General features: G+C 47.5%; 2 protein-coding genes and 5 non-coding genes across 7 annotated transcripts; 5 read left to right on the top strand and 2 right to left on the bottom strand.

Moving 5' to 3' along the window:
* Positions 1 to 204: 204 nt before the first annotated feature.
* LOC108932320 (single-pass membrane and coiled-coil domain-containing protein 1-like) lies at positions 205 to 2,404 on the top strand. Its single transcript, XM_018748589.2, has 3 exons — positions 205 to 365; positions 1,135 to 1,284; positions 1,766 to 2,404. Exons 1-3 carry the CDS (start codon positions 316 to 318, stop codon positions 2,214 to 2,216), a joined length of 651 nt encoding a protein of 216 aa, XP_018604105.1. The 5' UTR covers positions 205 to 315; the 3' UTR covers positions 2,217 to 2,404.
* Positions 2,405 to 3,175: 771 nt separating this feature from the next.
* trnai-aau (transfer RNA isoleucine (anticodon AAU)) lies at positions 3,176 to 3,249 on the top strand. Its single transcript has one exon. It is a non-coding gene; the product is annotated as a tRNA-Ile (tRNA).
* Positions 3,250 to 3,539: 290 nt separating this feature from the next.
* trnap-ugg (transfer RNA proline (anticodon UGG)) lies at positions 3,540 to 3,611 on the bottom strand. Its single transcript has one exon. It is a non-coding gene; the product is annotated as a tRNA-Pro (tRNA).
* Positions 3,612 to 3,863: 252 nt separating this feature from the next.
* trnaw-cca (transfer RNA tryptophan (anticodon CCA)) lies at positions 3,864 to 3,935 on the top strand. Its single transcript has one exon. It is a non-coding gene; the product is annotated as a tRNA-Trp (tRNA).
* Positions 3,936 to 4,439: 504 nt separating this feature from the next.
* trnap-agg (transfer RNA proline (anticodon AGG)) lies at positions 4,440 to 4,511 on the bottom strand. Its single transcript has one exon. It is a non-coding gene; the product is annotated as a tRNA-Pro (tRNA).
* Positions 4,512 to 4,846: 335 nt separating this feature from the next.
* On the top strand, positions 4,847 to 4,918 carry trnag-ucc (transfer RNA glycine (anticodon UCC)). Its single transcript has one exon. It is a non-coding gene; the product is annotated as a tRNA-Gly (tRNA).
* Positions 4,919 to 7,880: 2,962 nt separating this feature from the next.
* Positions 7,881 to 17,770, top strand: efhd1 (EF-hand domain family, member D1). Its single transcript, XM_029255771.1, has 4 exons — positions 7,881 to 8,283; positions 13,207 to 13,354; positions 15,883 to 16,017; positions 17,078 to 17,770. Exons 1-4 carry the CDS (start codon positions 7,976 to 7,978, stop codon positions 17,210 to 17,212), a joined length of 726 nt encoding a protein of 241 aa, XP_029111604.1. The 5' UTR covers positions 7,881 to 7,975; the 3' UTR covers positions 17,213 to 17,770.
* Positions 17,771 to 17,836: the final 66 nt, after the last annotated feature.

Raw genomic sequence — 17,836 nt, 5'->3', positions numbered from 1 at the left:
ACGCTGTGCCACTCCAGCTGGGCCCCATATTTGCAGTGTGTGGTCTACAAGTGGTCCGGAAGGCGGAGGTGAACATTAAAAAAGCAATAGTGGTCGTCTTTTTGGAGTGATCTCTAAAAAGTGTGCAGGTTTCTTCTCCGTTTTTCAGCTGGGGGGTCGCTGGTCATGTGCCCCCCCCCCTCCCCCCAGGAGCCTCCTATTTTAGTGTGTGTTTAAAATAGGCTGTGGTTTATTGCGCCGCGGAGCCGCCGCCACCGGGTCCAAGGGCCCTCGCCGGACCTCCAGGGCGATTCTTCGGGAACGAGTCCCATAGAAATGGCATCAGGTGGAACGTCGCCGAAGGGCCTCTCCGCGGCGCTGAACAGGTGAAGCCGGGACTCGGGACGGAGCACCTGCGTGTCTCCAGGTGGAGAACATAACCCCCCCCCCGGAGAAAGGAGTTTGACCATAACATGTGACCACATGACTAATAGATGTACAGTGCAGCTTGAAAAGTGTGTGAACCCTATAGGGACAGTTGTTATTCTTGCATGATATATTAAAATAAACTGAGGGTCTGAATAATTTACTATGATTTACACTCTTGATTATATTTATCTACTTGGTTTAACCGGTTAAATTTGGGCTTCACTTATTTTAACACTTACTTGTGTGTTTCTACTACACACACGATTTCCTCTAAAGTAACATGGAATTGATCATTACACACCTATTATGGCTCATGAGAAACACTGATCCCTTAAATACCCATTTCGTGGCAAAAGTGAGGGACATAATGGGTTCCCATACTTTCAAGCAGCACTGTACTAAACAGACTTATACAACTGTAAAATATGAGTATTTCCTGGGACATGGTTAATGAGCTCAGATGGGAATTAGGAGTATGGAAGTGAATCATCACAAACGGTGATGTGAGTTGCTGCAGGTCGTCTGGTTCTACATCTCGCTGCACCGCGGTAAAGGTCTTGATTGATCATAATTTTTGTTTGAAATCTCAGCATTAAGAAATTAGTATCTTCTCACGCGTGGCATTTTTTGGGACGTCCAGTGTGTTTAGTGTCCATCTCCACGTACTCCAATCAGTATGATTTAAACTTCCGACACCATCTCTTCTCTTCTTCCACTGTCCTCCAGACTGGAGGGAAAGTTTGAGTCAATAAGTTCTCAGATTGAGCAGCTGGATGAAGGAGCGCAGAAGCTGAGCCAGCGGCTGGAGCGGCACAGGCAGACTCTGGAGCATCAGGCCCGCCTGGACCAGGTGTGGATGTGTCTCATGGAGGACAGGTAGGTATGTTCACCACATGTTTACCTGGTCATGTGTGTCACCGAATGGCTGCTTCTCACATGGGATAAAAAGTGTGGGTCACACTGAATTGACTTTGGATGTAAAGGCACGAGGGATGAATAATGGAGTGCAAGTTCATGGGACAAATCAGAGATCAGGATTAATGTGGGTCTGAAAGACTTGGGTTTGAGAGCCTTGTTAAATGTTGACAGGGATTCAGCAGTTCTGAGGGACAGAGGGAGCTCATTCCACCACATCAGAACCAAAACTTGACCATTCCCAGATCAAACGTGTCCACCAAATACCTCGTGGAGAACTTCACAGCGAACTCACACTTTACACTGGTCCGACAGGGAAGCAACCCCGTGAGAGCGTTTAAACAAGAACCTACAACCACAGAGAAATCGACCGCACACTAAGAAGCACATCAGCTTAAACAAGCCGGTGCGTCAGCCTTGTGCTTCTTCTCCACGGTGGTAGGCTCACTGCGGTGGAGAAGAACCTCCTCTTCACCTACACCATCGACACCCTGCGGCGATGCCACTCCCTCACGTTGGAGAAGCTTCCGGACTTGGCCCACGCTCTGCCCACGGTCGCCTCCGTGCTGCGCGCGACATCCAAGAACCGCCGCATCCGCGCTGCGTGGGAGTCCGTCCTCGGGGACCTGGGGTTGGACGCTTGGGACATCGACGTCCTGTGCGTCTTCTCCGTGACGCAGGGCTACCGGGCCGAGTACTACGCGCCCAGCGAGCGGCAGAGGCACGCGGGGGTGGAGGCGCTCCTCCGGAAGGCGGTGGACAGCGACGTCCTCAGGGAGAGTCTCCTGAGGGCCGTGCGGGCGGCCGAGAAAGAAAAGGCCAGAAACTTCGCCTCCGACAAACCGGCGCTTTCCGTAAGAGAGCAGCTCGGGAACAAGATCCCGAAGAAGTGATGTACAAACATACAAAGTGTACAGACATAATTCGCTTATAAAATCACACACATATTTACAGAAACTGATACATTTATTTTTGAAACCACAGATACTCTTCGGTCCTTAATTAAACAATGTCTCTTTATTGTGTCACATGGTACGAATATATAATTATTTTTAAAAATGCAGCAAACTGACTGAAAACCACAGCGAAAATTGTCATTTTTAATAAAAACAATCACTTCTAATAAATAATGAAAATGTGTTTAAAAAAAAAGAGGGGCCCCTGCAAGTGATGTTCTAGAACTTACTGTACATTTAGCACTTTTCTCTAAAGGGAGGTACAACTGAGAATAAACAACAGTTCATCAGCTCTTTAGACACGAACACTGTATTGTGTGTGTGCCACCACCATGTTGTTGGTTCACATCCCTGCTCTAGCTCCTATAGAAATGACATTCAAATACATAATCAGTGGAGAGGGCGTTGAACTCATTTACTTACGATCTGCTGTGGCAGATCGGGAGAGAAGGGACTCTCAAAGGGATGGGTTCGAGACCCCTCTGGAATTCTGTAAAGGATTCAGCATCTCTGAGGAACAGAGGGAGGTCAATTCCAGCTCATGGGAGTCATAAAACCAGAATCGAAGAACTTGCCAGTTGTCTGTACGCCTTGAGTGCGACGAGCACGTGGGCGGAGATAGACTCATAGAGGCCCAATTTCACCCCAAACCCACCCCCTCCCACGTAATATTCTAAAGCGAATAGGCGATCCCAGAATGACGGCTTGATTTCATGCAATTTACCCCCGATTCAAGTATCTCGAGGAACTTGGTCGCTTCCCCAAGTAGTTCCCGCGCTTGTTTGTAAAATGACGTCACGGTGAAAGAAGCAAATTCTGATATTTACATGTGCACGGTTGACACGTGAGTTTCATGCCTATCTTTTTATGTACCGCTTGCGAAAGTGATGTGACGTGGCCGGTTAGCTCAGTTGGTTAGAGCGTGGTGCTAATAACGCCAAGGTCGCGGGTTCGATCCCCGTACGGGCCAGAAATCTCTTTTCTGGAAGAAAATTAAATGCTAAAAATCGTTCCGAAAAAGTGAGTTACTAACAGAAAAAGTCCGTTACTCGAAAGCTCATAAGTAGGAGACTTCCTACTAAGTGACCACTGAGTCTGACGCGGACGCCCGAGGATTCGAGTCAGTGCGGAGCTTTTGATCTGCCTCGAAAAAAACGTGATGTGTGTAATTCGAGTTAATTATTTGTCATTTTAATTAGTGCAACATCTTGTCATATGAAAAATAAAAAAAATCTGCTCACTTGCCACACTGAAAAATATGGGCTCGTCCGGGATTTGAACCCGGGACCTCTCGCACCCAAAGCGAGAATCATACCCCTAGACCAACGAGCCGTTTTGATGATATGTTATTCTGGTGTTTAAATCTTAAATATGGGACTGTCAGTGCTTCTCTGTTTATAAATCGATTTTGTAACTTTGCTGTTTCGCTACAATAACTTCAAAAGTGCCTGTGTTCACCGTCCATTATGGAAATTTACAAATATGTGGATCGTTTCTAAATGCTTTTCAACGCACGAACTTCATATTGAGATGTTCTATTGTGACATAGAGGTAAATAAAAGTGTGTAATAACCACAAGTGCAAGACCTCGTGGCGCAACGGTAGCGCGTCTGACTCCAGATCAGAAGGTTGCGTGTTCAAATCACGTCGGGGTCATAATTTGTTTTCACCTCCTCAAGAAAGGCACGCAAACTCAGCGATGGTGTTATGCGATATGAATATGCCTGTAAATTAATGACATCCAACCGTCTTCTCCTTGGGCTCCGTCCCGCCCACACTCGGGAGCTGCTTTGACAGCAGTACAAGGAGAAGCCCATTAATAAGAGGAATATTTCAGTTTTTTCATTAATTTACGCACACGTACTGCATGGTATGTATTCATTAAACTAAGGGGTCACAAGAAAAATCTAGACGTGCAGTATAGATATTTGTACATGTTTTCGTTGCCGTTCGATATTTTCTATAACGGCCACGAGGTGGCGCGTCTCCATCGCTGAAATTGCTGTTTCTCTTTTTGTGACCAGCTCTTCGAGGTCGGACTCAGCATTTCAAGGGAAACTCGCTTGGTCATTTTCTTAATAAAAAAGCATCTATTCTTAGATGATGTTACAATTTTGGGGAAAGAAAAAAAAGATATTCTTTAGGTTAAATGAAAATATGGGGCTCGTCCGGGATTTGAACCCGGGACCTCTCGCACCCTAAGCGAGAATCATACCCCTAGACCAACGAGCCGACGTACACGATGTTTAACAATGGAAGTATAAATACCATGTCAGTTATAATATATATGAAATATATATTTAATATTTCTATGATATGAATGTATTCTTATTTGTTACTCACAACGTTACATTATGTTTCTAAGCGTTGAGACGCGATACTTCTAGAACTACGCATGATTATTGAATCAAGTTTTATTCATATAAAGAAAAGCTTCGAATGTAAAATAATAAAAGAACTCTCATTTCATCAGGAAATATGATGAAGAAATATAGAAGAGCAGAAGAGAGCGATAGCATTATATTTCATCATATTAATAGGCTGTAAAGAAGAACGTTCTATATGAAGCGTTGGTGGTATAGTGGTTAGCATAGCTGCCTTCCAAGCAGTTGACCCGGGTTCGATTCCCGGCCAACGCACAAATCGTTTTTGAACTACCTTGTAACTCTTACTACTTTATCACAATATTTAAATTTATGTTTATTACCATTTCCCTGCATACGAGTGTACAACAAAAACGAAAAATGCTTCTCGCTGGTTCAGGAATATCAAAAAATGGCCCAGTCCAGCATACAGACATTCTGATAATTCAAATGCACGTGTGATAAGAAAAAAATTATGAATATGAAAATAACAAACTGAAACTGGCCCTCCGAATAAGTTTCATATAGAATTTATCCGTTTTTTCGCTTTGATAAGAACAAATAATATGCCACCACGAGAGGTGCTGGAGGAAACGGGGTCCTCGGACCGAGAGCATTATTTCCCTCTGCATCCTTCTTCGCCCCATCCAAACCCACGGTGCTGAGCGCCACAGTATTTTGGGCATGGGTAATGTAGCCACGATTTCTCCTTCGTCCCATATGTCTCCCAGTCCACTGAGCAGCATCTTTTCCCAGCGCAGCGTTTGGAATCCAAGAGGACCTTCACTGGTTGGTTCTGGGTCCTGCTTGGAGAGACCTCAAACAACCTGGAAAGGGCATCAGCTTTGGTCTTCTTCATCCTGGGCGAGTGCCTTGCGACGGGACTGGCGTCCCGTCCTGGGTGTGTCCCCTCCCCCTCCGGCCTTACGCCCTGTGTTGCCGGGTAGGCTCCGGTTCCCCGTGACCCCGTATGGGACAAGCGGTTCATCCTGGGTGATACACGACCCTGAATAAGTGGCACCCTAAGACCAATGCCTTCACTTTTCTAAGGTTAATTTAATAGCCAGCAACACTATTTCTGCATCAGAACAGCTCAGCAGCAGAATACTTTGGAGGTATAGCATTGGTAGGTCATCCTGCTTTGGAGATGGTACTGCACCCTACTTCAGTGTGTGAGGGGACAGGATGTTTCAAAGTAGCAATTGCTGTGAAATTCTTCTGCAGGTCCTCAAAGACTCAGGGGGCTTCAGGGATTGTACCATGGCCCCCAGGTACAATCCTAATATGAATTCCCGAAAGAAGTTTAGAAAACCTAGAAGCCTCTGCGTCCCCTCAAAGAAGCAAGTTGGCATCAGGACACGACTGCTGTTATTTTCTTTGGTTACAGTCCTACCACCTGGGGTCGAATCACAAAACCTACAAACTCTTACCATTTCCTAGTGAAACTGACATTCCTCCCCCCTTGATGTAAAGTTTGTTTCCCTAGAGCCGCTATATGGTCAATATGTTCTGCATAGGAACGAGAAAAAATCGAAGAGTGTCTAAATATGCTGGCATGAACCAATTAATCACATCTGAGTACTTAATTAATGAAGGCCTGGAACACTGAGGGTGCATTATCCAAACCAAATGGCATAACTTAATATTCATAATGCCCTAGGGCTGCACTAAATGCCATCTTCTACTCATCCGGCTCCTGGAAGTTGCCTGTTCCAGCTAGTCTGAGCAATGTCAATGAAAGACCGAGGGCAACAGCAATATGCAGAGAATATTAAGCAAGTTCGGAAGTAGGTAATGGTAAACCACTTCCGTACCCTCCATTGCTGTGAAAACCACACGGATGGCTGCTATGAGTCACATCCAGTATATGTTTACTTATTTACATTTATTTATTTAGCAGACGCTTTTCTCCAAAGCGACTTCCAGTAAACTCTATGTAGTGTTATCAGCCCACACACCTTATTCACCGCGGTGACTTACACTGCTAGATACATGACTTACACTGGGTCACTCATCTATACATCAGTGGAACACACACACTCTCTCTGTCACTCACACAGTTTAACAGCAGTTACCCTTAAAGTCCAGTGCTCCATTTAGTCATTTACATGACACTTTTTTAGGGGTGTGAATGGTCTTGCATGATGTTCTGAGCCCTTCCTTCACACCATCTACTGTACATTTTCTTGATGGGGAAGATGAGCACAGCTATTGGTTTGCGCTGTCCTGGCAACCCACTGCAAGGCCCTTTACTATGAATCAGAATTCCATATTCACAAATTATAGCACATAATTTTCTGCCAGAAATGCAGCAAGCATTTAGTATGTCCACCGACATTCATTACCAGTTTAAGTAAAAAAAACAAACATTTATAATACACACACACATTTTCAGAACCGCTTATCCCATACGGGGTCGCAGGGAACCGGAGCCTACCCAGTAACAGAGGGCGTAAGGCCAGAGGGGGAGGGGACACACCCAGGACGGGACGCCAGCCCGTCACAAGGCACCCCAAGCGGGACTCGAACCCCGGACCCCCCGGAGAGCAGGACTATGGTCCAACCCACTGCGCCACCGCACCCCCTCACATTTATAATATTATAACATAATAATATTTATAACAGGAAGCACATTGAGTAGCAGTGCTGTCTCACAGTGCCTGCGTGGTGCGAGAGGACGTGGGCTCGATCCCCACTGAGTCTGTGTGGACTTTGCATGTTCTCCCTGTGTCTGCGTGGGTTTCCTCCGGGTGCTCTGGTTTCCTCCCACAGTCCAAAGACACGCTGTTCAGGTTCACCCGTAGTGTGTGAGTGACAAAGAGTGCATGTATGGATTAGTGACCCAGTGTAAGTCACCATGGTGAATAAGGTGCGTGGGGGCTGATAACACTACATAGAGTTCATTGGAAGTCACTTTGGAGAAAAAGTGTCTAATGTAAACATTACTATTATTCACCTAATAATAATAATAAGAAGAAGAGTATTTACATCTAGCTCATCATTTTTCTGTCTGAGAATCCCTAGTTTGCGTTGTATTTTCTTTTTTTTTCTTTTGCTTGTGTGATCCTGCGTGTTTGTTTGTTTGTTCTTCGTGTCCTCCTCCTGCTCTCATTAGCAGAGGGCGTGTCCGCTCGGGATGCTGCGGATGCTGCGCTAGGCCCCGCCCCCTCATGCCCCGCCCCCTCCACGCTCCACGCTGCCCTGGCTGGGGAACTTTCCACGGCGTGTGAGAGGCTGCTGACCGTGGCGGTGTGCGGACGCGTGGTATCGGCGCTCTTCGTGGTGCATCGAGGAAGAAAAACCAAAAGCACGAAACACAGTGCGCGAAGTATCATGGCATCCGAGGAGCTCGCGAGGAAGCTGCAGCGCAGGCTGGACGCGGAGCAGCGCGCTCCCGTGCACGCGCAGGACGCGCAGGAGGCACAGGACGCGGCGGACGCGCGGCAGAAGCCCGAGGGGGTCGAGTCCCACGTCCACGGCGGCGGCGGCGGCACCTCTGAGCTGACGGAGAAGCTGAGTCGGCGGCTGGAGATCAACGAGGGCGCGGCGGAGCGCGCGCACGCGAAGGTGTTCAACCCGTACACAGAGTTCAAGGAGTTCTCCAGGAGGCAGATCAAGGACATGGAGAGGATGTTCAAACGGTGAGGAGGAGGTTCGAAACTTTCGCTTGTTCTTCCACAACGTCCTCCCTCTTATTAAGTTTTATTTAAGAAAAAAGTGTTTTTACTTCTATAGCGTTTTACTGAAAGTGGAAGGTAAATGAAGGGGCACTGATTTATTCCGAGCTGCTGAATCCCTCTCACCATTGAAGAAAGGTATCAAACCCATCTTTTTAGGAGCCACTTCTCTCCTGATCTCCCAACAGCTCCATGAATGAGTCCAACACAATCTGCTCTGATTTATGTATTTGATATTTGAATGTCACTCCTATAGGAGCTACTGGAGGGATGTGAACCAACAACATGGTGGTATCAGACACAAACTATGCGTCACTGATCCTGTGTCTGTGTGTAGCGCTCTTCATCTCCTGTTGATGCTCTGTGGTTTACTCTGAGTTCTACATCACTTTGGAGAGCAGCATCTGCAAAATGAATAAATGTAAAAGTATTAAAAAGGGGGGGGGGGGGAATAGCAATTTTTGTGTTTGGTACAGGCATTTTGGGTGGTTTTCCGGACAGATGAATCCTATTCTCTTAATCCCATTGAAGTTTGATAGTTAAGAATTCAAAAAAAAAAAAGAAACATTCGGTCGTTATATTTGTTCATCGGTCCGGCAACTTGAGAAGTTCTCTAAAGTCCGAGATGAGCTGTATGAACAGTTTATGAATTTTGTTCAAAGTGACTTACAGTGTGAAGTTTGTCCACTATGCTGCTTACACTGATTTACCCATTTTACACAGCTGGGTAATTTTTTCTGTATCTGTTTGGAGCAAGTACCTGATCCGGAGTAGGGGATTAAATCCTCGGTTCTTTGTAGGAAGGTGACAGATCTAACCGCTGCGCCGCCTGCTGGGGTTACCTGGTAACGCAGTGGATGTTCCCCTTGTCCTGGTATTTCTGTTCAAGCCTCGCTTGTGTCTGTGAGGTGTGTAGCTTTTATTCGGGGGTCTATGTGTACATCCTCTGTTCCCACCGTGATGTTTCCTCTGGGAAAGTCTTGGTGAACCTCAATTGTGCTACTTTTCCTTGTTATTTCTAGGACAAGGCCCACTTTCTTGAGCCCCGGTCCCTTAGCGACAGGCTCTCAGATGGGGTTTGCGCTCCTCTCTCCGTCACAATGGTGCCTTTGTGGCGTTGAGCAGAGTGGCACCGAGGGGTGGCCCTCGTATCTGTCATCCATCCCTCCCCGAGTCGTCCGCTTTTCTTCTGCCTGCTTTTCTCTCACAGCCCTTGCTCTCTGTCGGAGTGGCCTGGATGGGTAAGGTACACACAGACACCGTTAGGAAATTGGGTCACTTCCCAGGCAGTCGAGAAGAGAGCGAGGAGTCGGCGGAATTAGTTTCACCCCCGCGGAGGTGGGGGGGGCACATGTTTCCGCATCGTCGACAACCCCCTGCTTCCTTGTCCTACCCAGAATGCACCGGAAGGTTAGCGTCGGCTGTCCTGCAAGGTGCTGTCCGTTCCCACAATGCATCTGGGCTGCACTCTGGCCCTCATTAACTCAGCCCCGGAGCCAGAGAGTTTATGGAAATGGATTTTCCTGCCTTTCCTTGAATTATTCAACATTGATGAAATATAGATATACGTAGAATTGCCCGGCGCTAAGAATGGTGGCTCATCGAATCGCTTTCGCTCTTTGCGTGTTTTTATTTATAGATTTAGTATTATTTTTTTAACATTGAAATGTGGATCAGACCTCCAGACACACCTTTTTACTTAGATCTTCTCCAGACTTCCGTTCAAAAGGATTCACTTTATCCAGCCTAAAATAAAATGAACTGCATCCTCAAACCCGTATAAAAAACGGGGTTCGACCTAGCATCAACCAGGCAGTTAGAAGGCACCACCGCATCACATTGTGTGTTTTATATATAATTTGTCTGGCTATATATTTCTCTATAAATCCATGTGTTTTTCTCTTAGCTGAAGTAAAAGTACCCGCCGGCTGCAGGCCTGTGGACGCAGAGTTTATGCGCCCTGTATCGATGTGAGAGATGTGGGCGGCTGCGTCGGGAACACAATGAGAGCCAGTGAGGGAGCCGCTCTGTGCCGCGACGGTCCTGCCGTGGGCCGAGCTCGCAAACAATGCGCATTCTCCACCGCCCCCCCGCGGCACGACCTCGGCGCCAGGGCCGGGCTGCGGGCGGGAGGGCGGGTCGGCGTGCTAGAATGTGCCAGCTGGGGCCAGGGCACGGTCCTGGCAGCCGACACAGCCCACCCCATTCACCCCGGCCGCGCTTGTTCATTTTGTGTTGCTCTCAGGCTCTCGGCTTGTTCCAGCCCGCGGAAGGGGTTAAGCCCACACGGGATTGGCAGCAATCCTCGAGTTTTCCTCTGTAGTTTACTAGGTTTCTTTCTTTTTTTTTTTTTTTGCTGCTGCTGTTGTGCATAAATTGAATTCCTGATTTTTCATTTAAACCAGAAAAACCACTGCAATGCTTCCGAGTTAAAAATAACCCCGTGCAAGTCGTCTCTGGTAAGTCGTCTCATTCCTCGCTTTGCGATGACCTGCAGTTGTGCCCAAATGGACAGGCAGGTAAAAGTCGTTTTTTTTTTTTTTTCTCCAAGCATAACCAACAATGCGGGGTGTTTGTGTTGCGATACACTGTGTGTTTGAAATGTGGAACCATAAAAGTAAAAAAGCGGTGTTTTCAGGAGAAAACCGTGAGAAAGGAGTCCATGGACCGGTCCTCTTCCGGTTGGACGTTGGGTCGTGGAGTGGCTGCGACCTTCAGATGATGAGGTCAGAGGGGTCGCCAGCTGCCCTCACGCTTGCTGGAAGAGGAGTCGTGACCCATTGATTCTCCGGGGCTGAACTGGTGGTTGAGAAGTTCTTTGAGAGGATGAGATGGGGGAGTGTGACCCCCATCTGCATGGGTAGCTTTGGGGGGGGGGGTCTTTGACAGGAACCCTTCGCAAGTCTGTTCTGTTGCGGTCGGGACGCGGACCAGCCACGCCGTACAGCCGAGACCCACAGCTGCCCAGGGCCCCGCTCTTCCACAAGTCCACCCAGTCAAAAGCAGTGCCCTACTAACAACTGTGTGAAGAGCTCTATTAATAACCACACACACACACAGGCCCTGCCTGCAAGACACAGCCTGCTGAGTCTCCTCGCTGGCTTCCTTTCTCCGACAGAATATCATGTGGGCCCTGATTTCTGTACCCCGCAGGGTCTGTGCCATGTGCCTCGCCGTGTCCCCCAGCTGAAATCGGGGGGGGCGGGACTTTTATCCACGGTGACATTTTACATGGTCCCAATGTGATATCGTTAGGGTGTTGGCCAGGGCTGGACGTGAAGGGTTGTTCAACTGTCCGTGACCGGTGACGACCTTAAATTTTCGTACTGGTACGGGTGGAAACGTTTACTGCCGTTCACCTGTGCGATGGACACGTGGGCTGTAAATTATGGTAAAATTTTCTGAAATGTGATGCAGAACAATAGCTGCAGTTATAACAGACGAGCGATGTGACGTCACTAATTGCCGCATCTGCATCTTCCTTGGAAAGTCAATTTCTTGCTAAAAAGCAAACAGATTAGACAAAAATAAAGCGAAACGGCCCCAATATCCTGCTGTTATGGGCAATTTCTTTATCGGAGCCCTTTTGTAAGAGCGCTTCGCCTTGGTGACGCTTAACGTGTGAACGAAAAATGTTTGTGTTGAATTCCTGCCAGTTGCAGGAAGTTTTAAATGTAGAAAGGTACAGGTTGTCGTCGCCTTACAATAGGACTCGTCGTAAGTCAAAAATCCGCTGAATTTCATGAGCGATAATGATATAAAAACAATTAACAGGCACGATTGCTGTGTTGTTGGCTTTGTTTTTTCACTGGAATAATTGTGACGCAGTATAGTAATTTCACGCTGCGCTGTTTTTGCTTTTTGTTTGGCGTTATTGTGCAGGAGATGGCACGATCGGCATTAATAATAATGATAATTATAATAATGATCGTAAGTGCAACTTTTGCGACGAGTCCAGATCCACCTGTGCTTTTTTTTTTTTTTTTTTTTTTGTCTTTCTAGTATGTTCTGAAACTGGGCAGGCCCAAAATCCGACGGGGTCGGTACGATGTCGGCGTACCTGTGCCATGGAGAACAGAACGCGAAAAGGAACGCGACGCCCTGCTTGTTTTCCTTTCACGAGATCTATTTGTGTGAGCGGGACACCTGGAGAGGAGATACGCTTTCTGCGATAAGGCGCCGAAGCCTCGCAGGGGGCGCCTGCGGTGTGTCGCGCTGACAGCGCCGTCGTCGGCGCGGCCGCGGCCTTATCGAGGCAACCATTCCGGTAGCCCGCCTGTCTGTCTCTGCCTGCCTGCCTGGCCTTCATCACGCTTCACCTCGATGAAGGGAGAGGGGCAAAGCTAATCAACCACGAGGCTCACGTTCAGAAACGGCCCTTTTTCTGAAGTTTTCCCACCTGCGGCCCGGAGACTACGGCCGCGAAGGCGTCTGCAGCAGACATTTCTGTATAGAATGCCTTCCATTGAAGGTCATTCCTCTTGCGATCCTAACTAATGGGGTAGCTGACTTTGTTTTATACCGCGCTACCCTGGTCGGACACTGTGACCAACGTGCGGTGATGCGGTACGCTGTGTGCCGTGCGCTGCCGGCGCAGTGAGCCGCTGGCCGCGTTGTATGTTCCGGCTCCAGGGTGGACAATGGATTGCAGATGCTGATAAAATCAGGGTTTCCCCCTTGCTAAATATATATTTAAAAAAATTGCATGCCGAGGATTATTGGAAAGACGTTTAGAAGAATGCGTGCTTGGCGCTTGAGGAAATGGCTGGCAAGGGAAGCGCCGCTGATCGAGATGTGCGATTGCGGGGCTCCGCCGGCACCGGAAGTCTGCTGCGCGTGATAAGTTGGGCTCACATCTGGCCTGGGTTCGATTTTCCCCCCGCGCAGGTACGACTCGGGCAAGGATGGATTCATCGACCTGATGGAGCTGAAGCTCATGATGGAGAAGCTGGGAGCGCCGCAGACCCACCTGGGCCTCAAGAACATGATCAAGGAGGTGGACGAGGACTTTGATGGCAAGCTCAGCTTCAGAGAGGTGACTGAGGATTGGGGGCGGCGGGGGGGGCGGTTACGGGACACGGCTCTGACGCACCTCCGGTGACCTAATGCTTTGCAAGACATTGGTTGCATTCTGCCCTTGCCTTGTGAACATAATGTGCTCCCGAAAAACCCTCCATAAGGTGAGTTCTTGTAAATCAAATACATAATTATTTTTTTTTCAATGATGGAACCTTTACAGGCTTCTGAGCCTCGAAATAGATGCCCATTTAGGCCAAAATATCCCCAGATCCCATTAAAATGGACACTGTCTTCAATAGCTCACATTAGTTATTGCAGCACAACATAAAAAGGCAGTTTCCCCTCATGAATTACTGCGTATTGCGGTTTGTCTGGTCTCCCTGCACTCGTTCAGCTTTTTCATAGCTTATGTCTAGTACAGGTGCGCCTCTACTTACGACTGTTTGACTTACGATTTTTCGAAGTTACGATGGTACGATAGCGATACGCGTTTGGTGGAATCCGTACTTCGAATTTTGATCCGTTCCCGCGCTTGCGATACGCGGTGCGATACTCTCCTGATGCTGGGCGATGGCAGCAAGCCGCAGTATCCACTCAACCGCGTTCGCGGTCTCTAGCGATCACACGGAGTGTAAATGACCACAAGTGTAGACAAGTAATGCTGTGTCCAGCGTTTTTTATTTCGTGTTTTCGCATCCCATCAGGTCTACTGAACGCCCATGTGTGTCTCCTGCTTGAATTTGCCCAGCTGTAGACAGAAACGCCAACAAGGAAACTTCGTGACGTCTCAGCTGCCTGGAGAGCCCTTGTTGGTGGCCTATGCCCCAGGAGGGGTGGAAGGCATAAGAAAAATCTCCTTGACTAACGATAGGGTTACGTTCCAATAAACCCATCATAAGTGGGAAAAGAATACAGTTCCTCACCTACCGAACATCATAGCCTGGCCTAGCCTACCTTAACCGTGCTCGGAACGTTGACCATAACCTACTGGCAATGTTTTTACGGTGTGGGTAGCTAGCCCCACGCCCAACCCTCTTCCTTTCGCAGCCGGGTTTGGGACCATCCATGGCGGCGTTTAGTCGAGGAGCATCCGTACGTAAATACAAATAAAACGTACGTACATGTATGTAAATACATACCCAGTATTTAGCTATTAATTCAACCTTTAATGTGAAAAAACCGAACGGGAACGACGAAAAGTCAATGAAAATAACGCAAATGAATCGACCCTTAGCAGACAGCTGGACGTGGTTTGGACAGTCCGCGATTGCGGAGATTGTAACGGGTGAAAGCGGCACACGAGGGCCGGTGCAGGTTGAGAACGTAACGCAGCACGAGGAAAACTGTGACCGAGAAGGCGACCGCATGGTAGCGCTAGTCTCGCGCCGCTTAGCTCCGCTCAAACCGGTTCGGTCTTTGCAAGCACGTAGAAACGCCTCTTAAGGCCGAGTCGGGGGTGTTAAACGAAAGCATTTATAATCCCGAGTTGTTGTAAACCGAGCGCTTGTTTTTTGGGGGATGACTAACGCCGTTTCCTCTCGCTTCCTAATTGCGTGTCCGCATGTAAACACGCGTGTCGCTTTCGCGGTGGTGGGGACAAAAGCCCTGCTGTTGCTCACACTGGGTGTGGACACGCTTAGTTTGGGGCGCTGCATTCCATACCCATGTGCAGAACGGCCCGTGTGTGTGTGTGTGTGTGTGAGAGAGAGAGAGAGATTCTTCTCCTTCCTCCGGTGGGTGTGCCACATTTGGGCCCATTGCGTTGTCATTCTGCGGCTCTGGCAATGGGGAGAACGGATGCCAACAGGTGGCGTCCATCTGGGTCCCTGTTGTCTTGCTCACCCCTCCCCCCCCCACCCCCCAGGAGGCTGATAGGTGACAACTGCGGTAACACAATGACTCGACTGTGTTTGGCGCCCCTGTGTGGACTCAAGGCAGTGTCTGGTTTGTTGCGCTCCCTACTCGGGGATGGTGATGGTTCAGGGGGAGGTTTGAGGACATGAAGAGACAGTTTGTACAGGGCACATTGAAAATTGTCTGCAAGTACAGGACAGAAAAAAAAATCCCGGAACAACTGAATGAAAACTCTGTTAATCCTGACGGGAATTACTTGGCTGCCATATGCATATTTGGGACCATATGTTACATTTGTCTGTTTATTTAAATACGAATACAGGAATGCTGCTAAAACATTGGGATTTTAATTACTGCCTAGTGAATGAGGTGGCAGTGTTATGCATCTGTGCCCTTCGAACAAGACTAAATCTGTGTGGTGTTTGGATTGGACTGTCGAAATTGCCTGTGTGTGTGTGTGTGGTGTCCCATCCATGGTGTACCGTCTCACACCCTATGCTTCCAGGATAGACTCTGGACCACCCTGCACTGGACAAGCAGTGATCAATAATGAATGAATTTTGTCATCAATTAGCCAGTTACCATGGTTACCAATGATCAAAGTCTTAGACCTTTGCATTAGGAGTCAGAATGGTAAGCGTCTCCAGCAAACTCAACCCCCCGCGGTGACCTTGCCCCCTCTTCCCACAGTTCCTCCTTATCTTCCGACGGGCAGCAGCAGGCGAGCTGCAAGAGGAAAGCGGACTGCTTGCTCTAGCACGTCTCTCCGAGATCGACGTGTCCACTGAAGGGGTGCTGGGTGCACGGGACTTTTTTGAAGCCAAAGTAAGTAGAAGTAGTGTGTCCTCGCGTCAGATCTGGGAAATGAATGAGTAAAGCTGTGCCATGTGTTTGCACGGTAAAGGTGAAGTCACCAGTGGCGAGACGGAGCCGATTGTGTCATGAATGTGCTCTGCAGTCATGATGAGTACAGGAATGAGGAACATGACTGTCACCTTATGCGTTCGTCATTTATGTTATCGTTATTGTTGATTTATTTTGGTGGCTCTTTTCTCCAAAGCAACTAAGTGTTAAGGTACAAGGAATGATTTACACATTTATTTATACACACATTTCCATTTATTCACTTGGAAGACGCTTTTCTCCAAAGCGACTTACAATAGATACTATGTAGCGTTATCAGCCCACACACCTTATTCACCGCGGTGACTTGCACTGCTAGATACACATGGGTCCCTCATCCATACATCGGTGAAACCCTCTGTGTCACTCACACACTGAGTGAACCTGAACAGCATGTCTTTGGAGTGTGGGAGGAAACCAGAGCACCTGGAAGAAACCCACACAGACACAGGGAGAACATGGAAATTTCACACAGACTGAGCAGGGACTGAACCCACATTCTCTCGCACCACCCAGGCGCTGTGAGACAGCAGGGCTACTCGCTGTGCCACTGTACACACACTTACTTTTATACTGTGTGAGTTCAGGGCAAGTACCTTGATCAGGGTTACAGCAGCATGAGGTGGGATTCCAGATTTTTCAAATCCAAGGCAAAAACCCACTATGCTTCCTGCTTTTATTCTTATCACAGTTATATAATGTATAATACACTGAGTGTATATAAATATACATACAAAAATAGTCTAATGTACACAATTATATTCAATATCATTTTATTTACATTTTGGTTTTTACATTTTTTTAAATATATTTGTCTAATTTTCACTTTGCTCATTTGGGTTCAAGATCATTCATATTTAAAGCTGTGTCACTTCACAGCCAAAAGAAAACTGCCTGCAGAGCATCGTCACACTTTACTTTGTCCTTCAAAGGTAACGGCGGCCTTTACCGTGGTGAATCCCAGTCTTGTCGTTCCTTGTAGGTGCAGGCTCTGGCGGTGGGCAGCAGGTTCGAGGCAGAGATACGGGAGGAGAAGGAGGAGAAGAAACGCCAGGAGCTGGAGAGGAAGCAGCGGCGTGCAGCCTTCAAAGAGCTGCAGTCCACGTTCTGCCAGTGAGGCCGTGTAAAGCGCGTCTGACTCGGCAGCCTCCACATGGACATCAGACGTGTGCATCATAATCGTCACGCTATTGCACAATTTTTGGGCTTACAAGTGAAAAGGAAACGGACGTTGGGGCAAAACTCACACCGACGTTCCTTGAATTGGATTTTAAATATTCGGTTGCCGATTTTGCGTTTTCATACGTTACGAGTATTCTTCATATTTGAATGGTCTTTTAGGTTAAAGAGGCGAGTGAAAGGGACGATGTTCATTATTTTTCCAAAAATTATCCAAAAAAAAAAAAAAAAACACAGAGCAAGGGAGGTGAACGTTCGGAAATTCACATTCACTTTTTCAATAGTTTCCATTAATAAGGATGCCACTCTGGACATGTCAGCATAGAGTTGCAGTTATATTTTTATTCTGGGATCCTAGAGGGATATGACTATGAGGTAGTTGTAAGGATTTTTAGATATTTAATGGGTTATGCTGTCTCGGTTCTCTATATTTATAAGATATTTAATATTTAACTAAAAGCTTGCTTATGTTTAACTTTAGCGTTTAACTGTTGAGGGCTGCATATCCTTTTTAACATTTGTGTTGCAAAGTTTGAGATGTAATGTATTTTTTCATGAATAA

The sequence above is a fragment of the Scleropages formosus genome, chromosome 10 (genome assembly GCF_900964775.1).
Source record: "Scleropages formosus chromosome 10, fSclFor1.1, whole genome shotgun sequence".
Classification (NCBI taxonomy): Eukaryota; Metazoa; Chordata; class Actinopteri; order Osteoglossiformes; family Osteoglossidae; genus Scleropages; species Scleropages formosus.
This window is presented reverse-complemented; position numbering and strand designations above follow the sequence as displayed.

Bases quoted from the DNA above. Each gene is read 5' to 3' on its own strand.
- LOC108932320 (XM_018748589.2), top strand. From the start codon at position 316: ATGGCATCAGGTGGAACGTCGCCGAAGGGCCTCTCCGCGGCGCTGAAC. The intron at 366-1,134 runs GTGAAGCCGGGA...ACTGTCCTCCAG, and splicing joins CTCTCCGCGGCGCTGAACAG to ACTGGAGGGAAAGTTTGAGT. The intron at 1,285-1,765 runs GTAGGTATGTTC...CCACGGTGGTAG, and splicing joins ATGTGTCTCATGGAGGACAG to GCTCACTGCGGTGGAGAAGA.
- efhd1 (XM_029255771.1), top strand. From the start codon at position 7,976: ATGGCATCCGAGGAGCTCGCGAGGAAGCTGCAGCGCAGGCTGGACGCG. The intron at 13,355-15,882 runs GTGACTGAGGAT...CTCTTCCCACAG, and splicing joins GCAAGCTCAGCTTCAGAGAG to TTCCTCCTTATCTTCCGACG. The intron at 16,018-17,077 runs GTAAGTAGAAGT...CGTTCCTTGTAG, and splicing joins GGGACTTTTTTGAAGCCAAA to GTGCAGGCTCTGGCGGTGGG.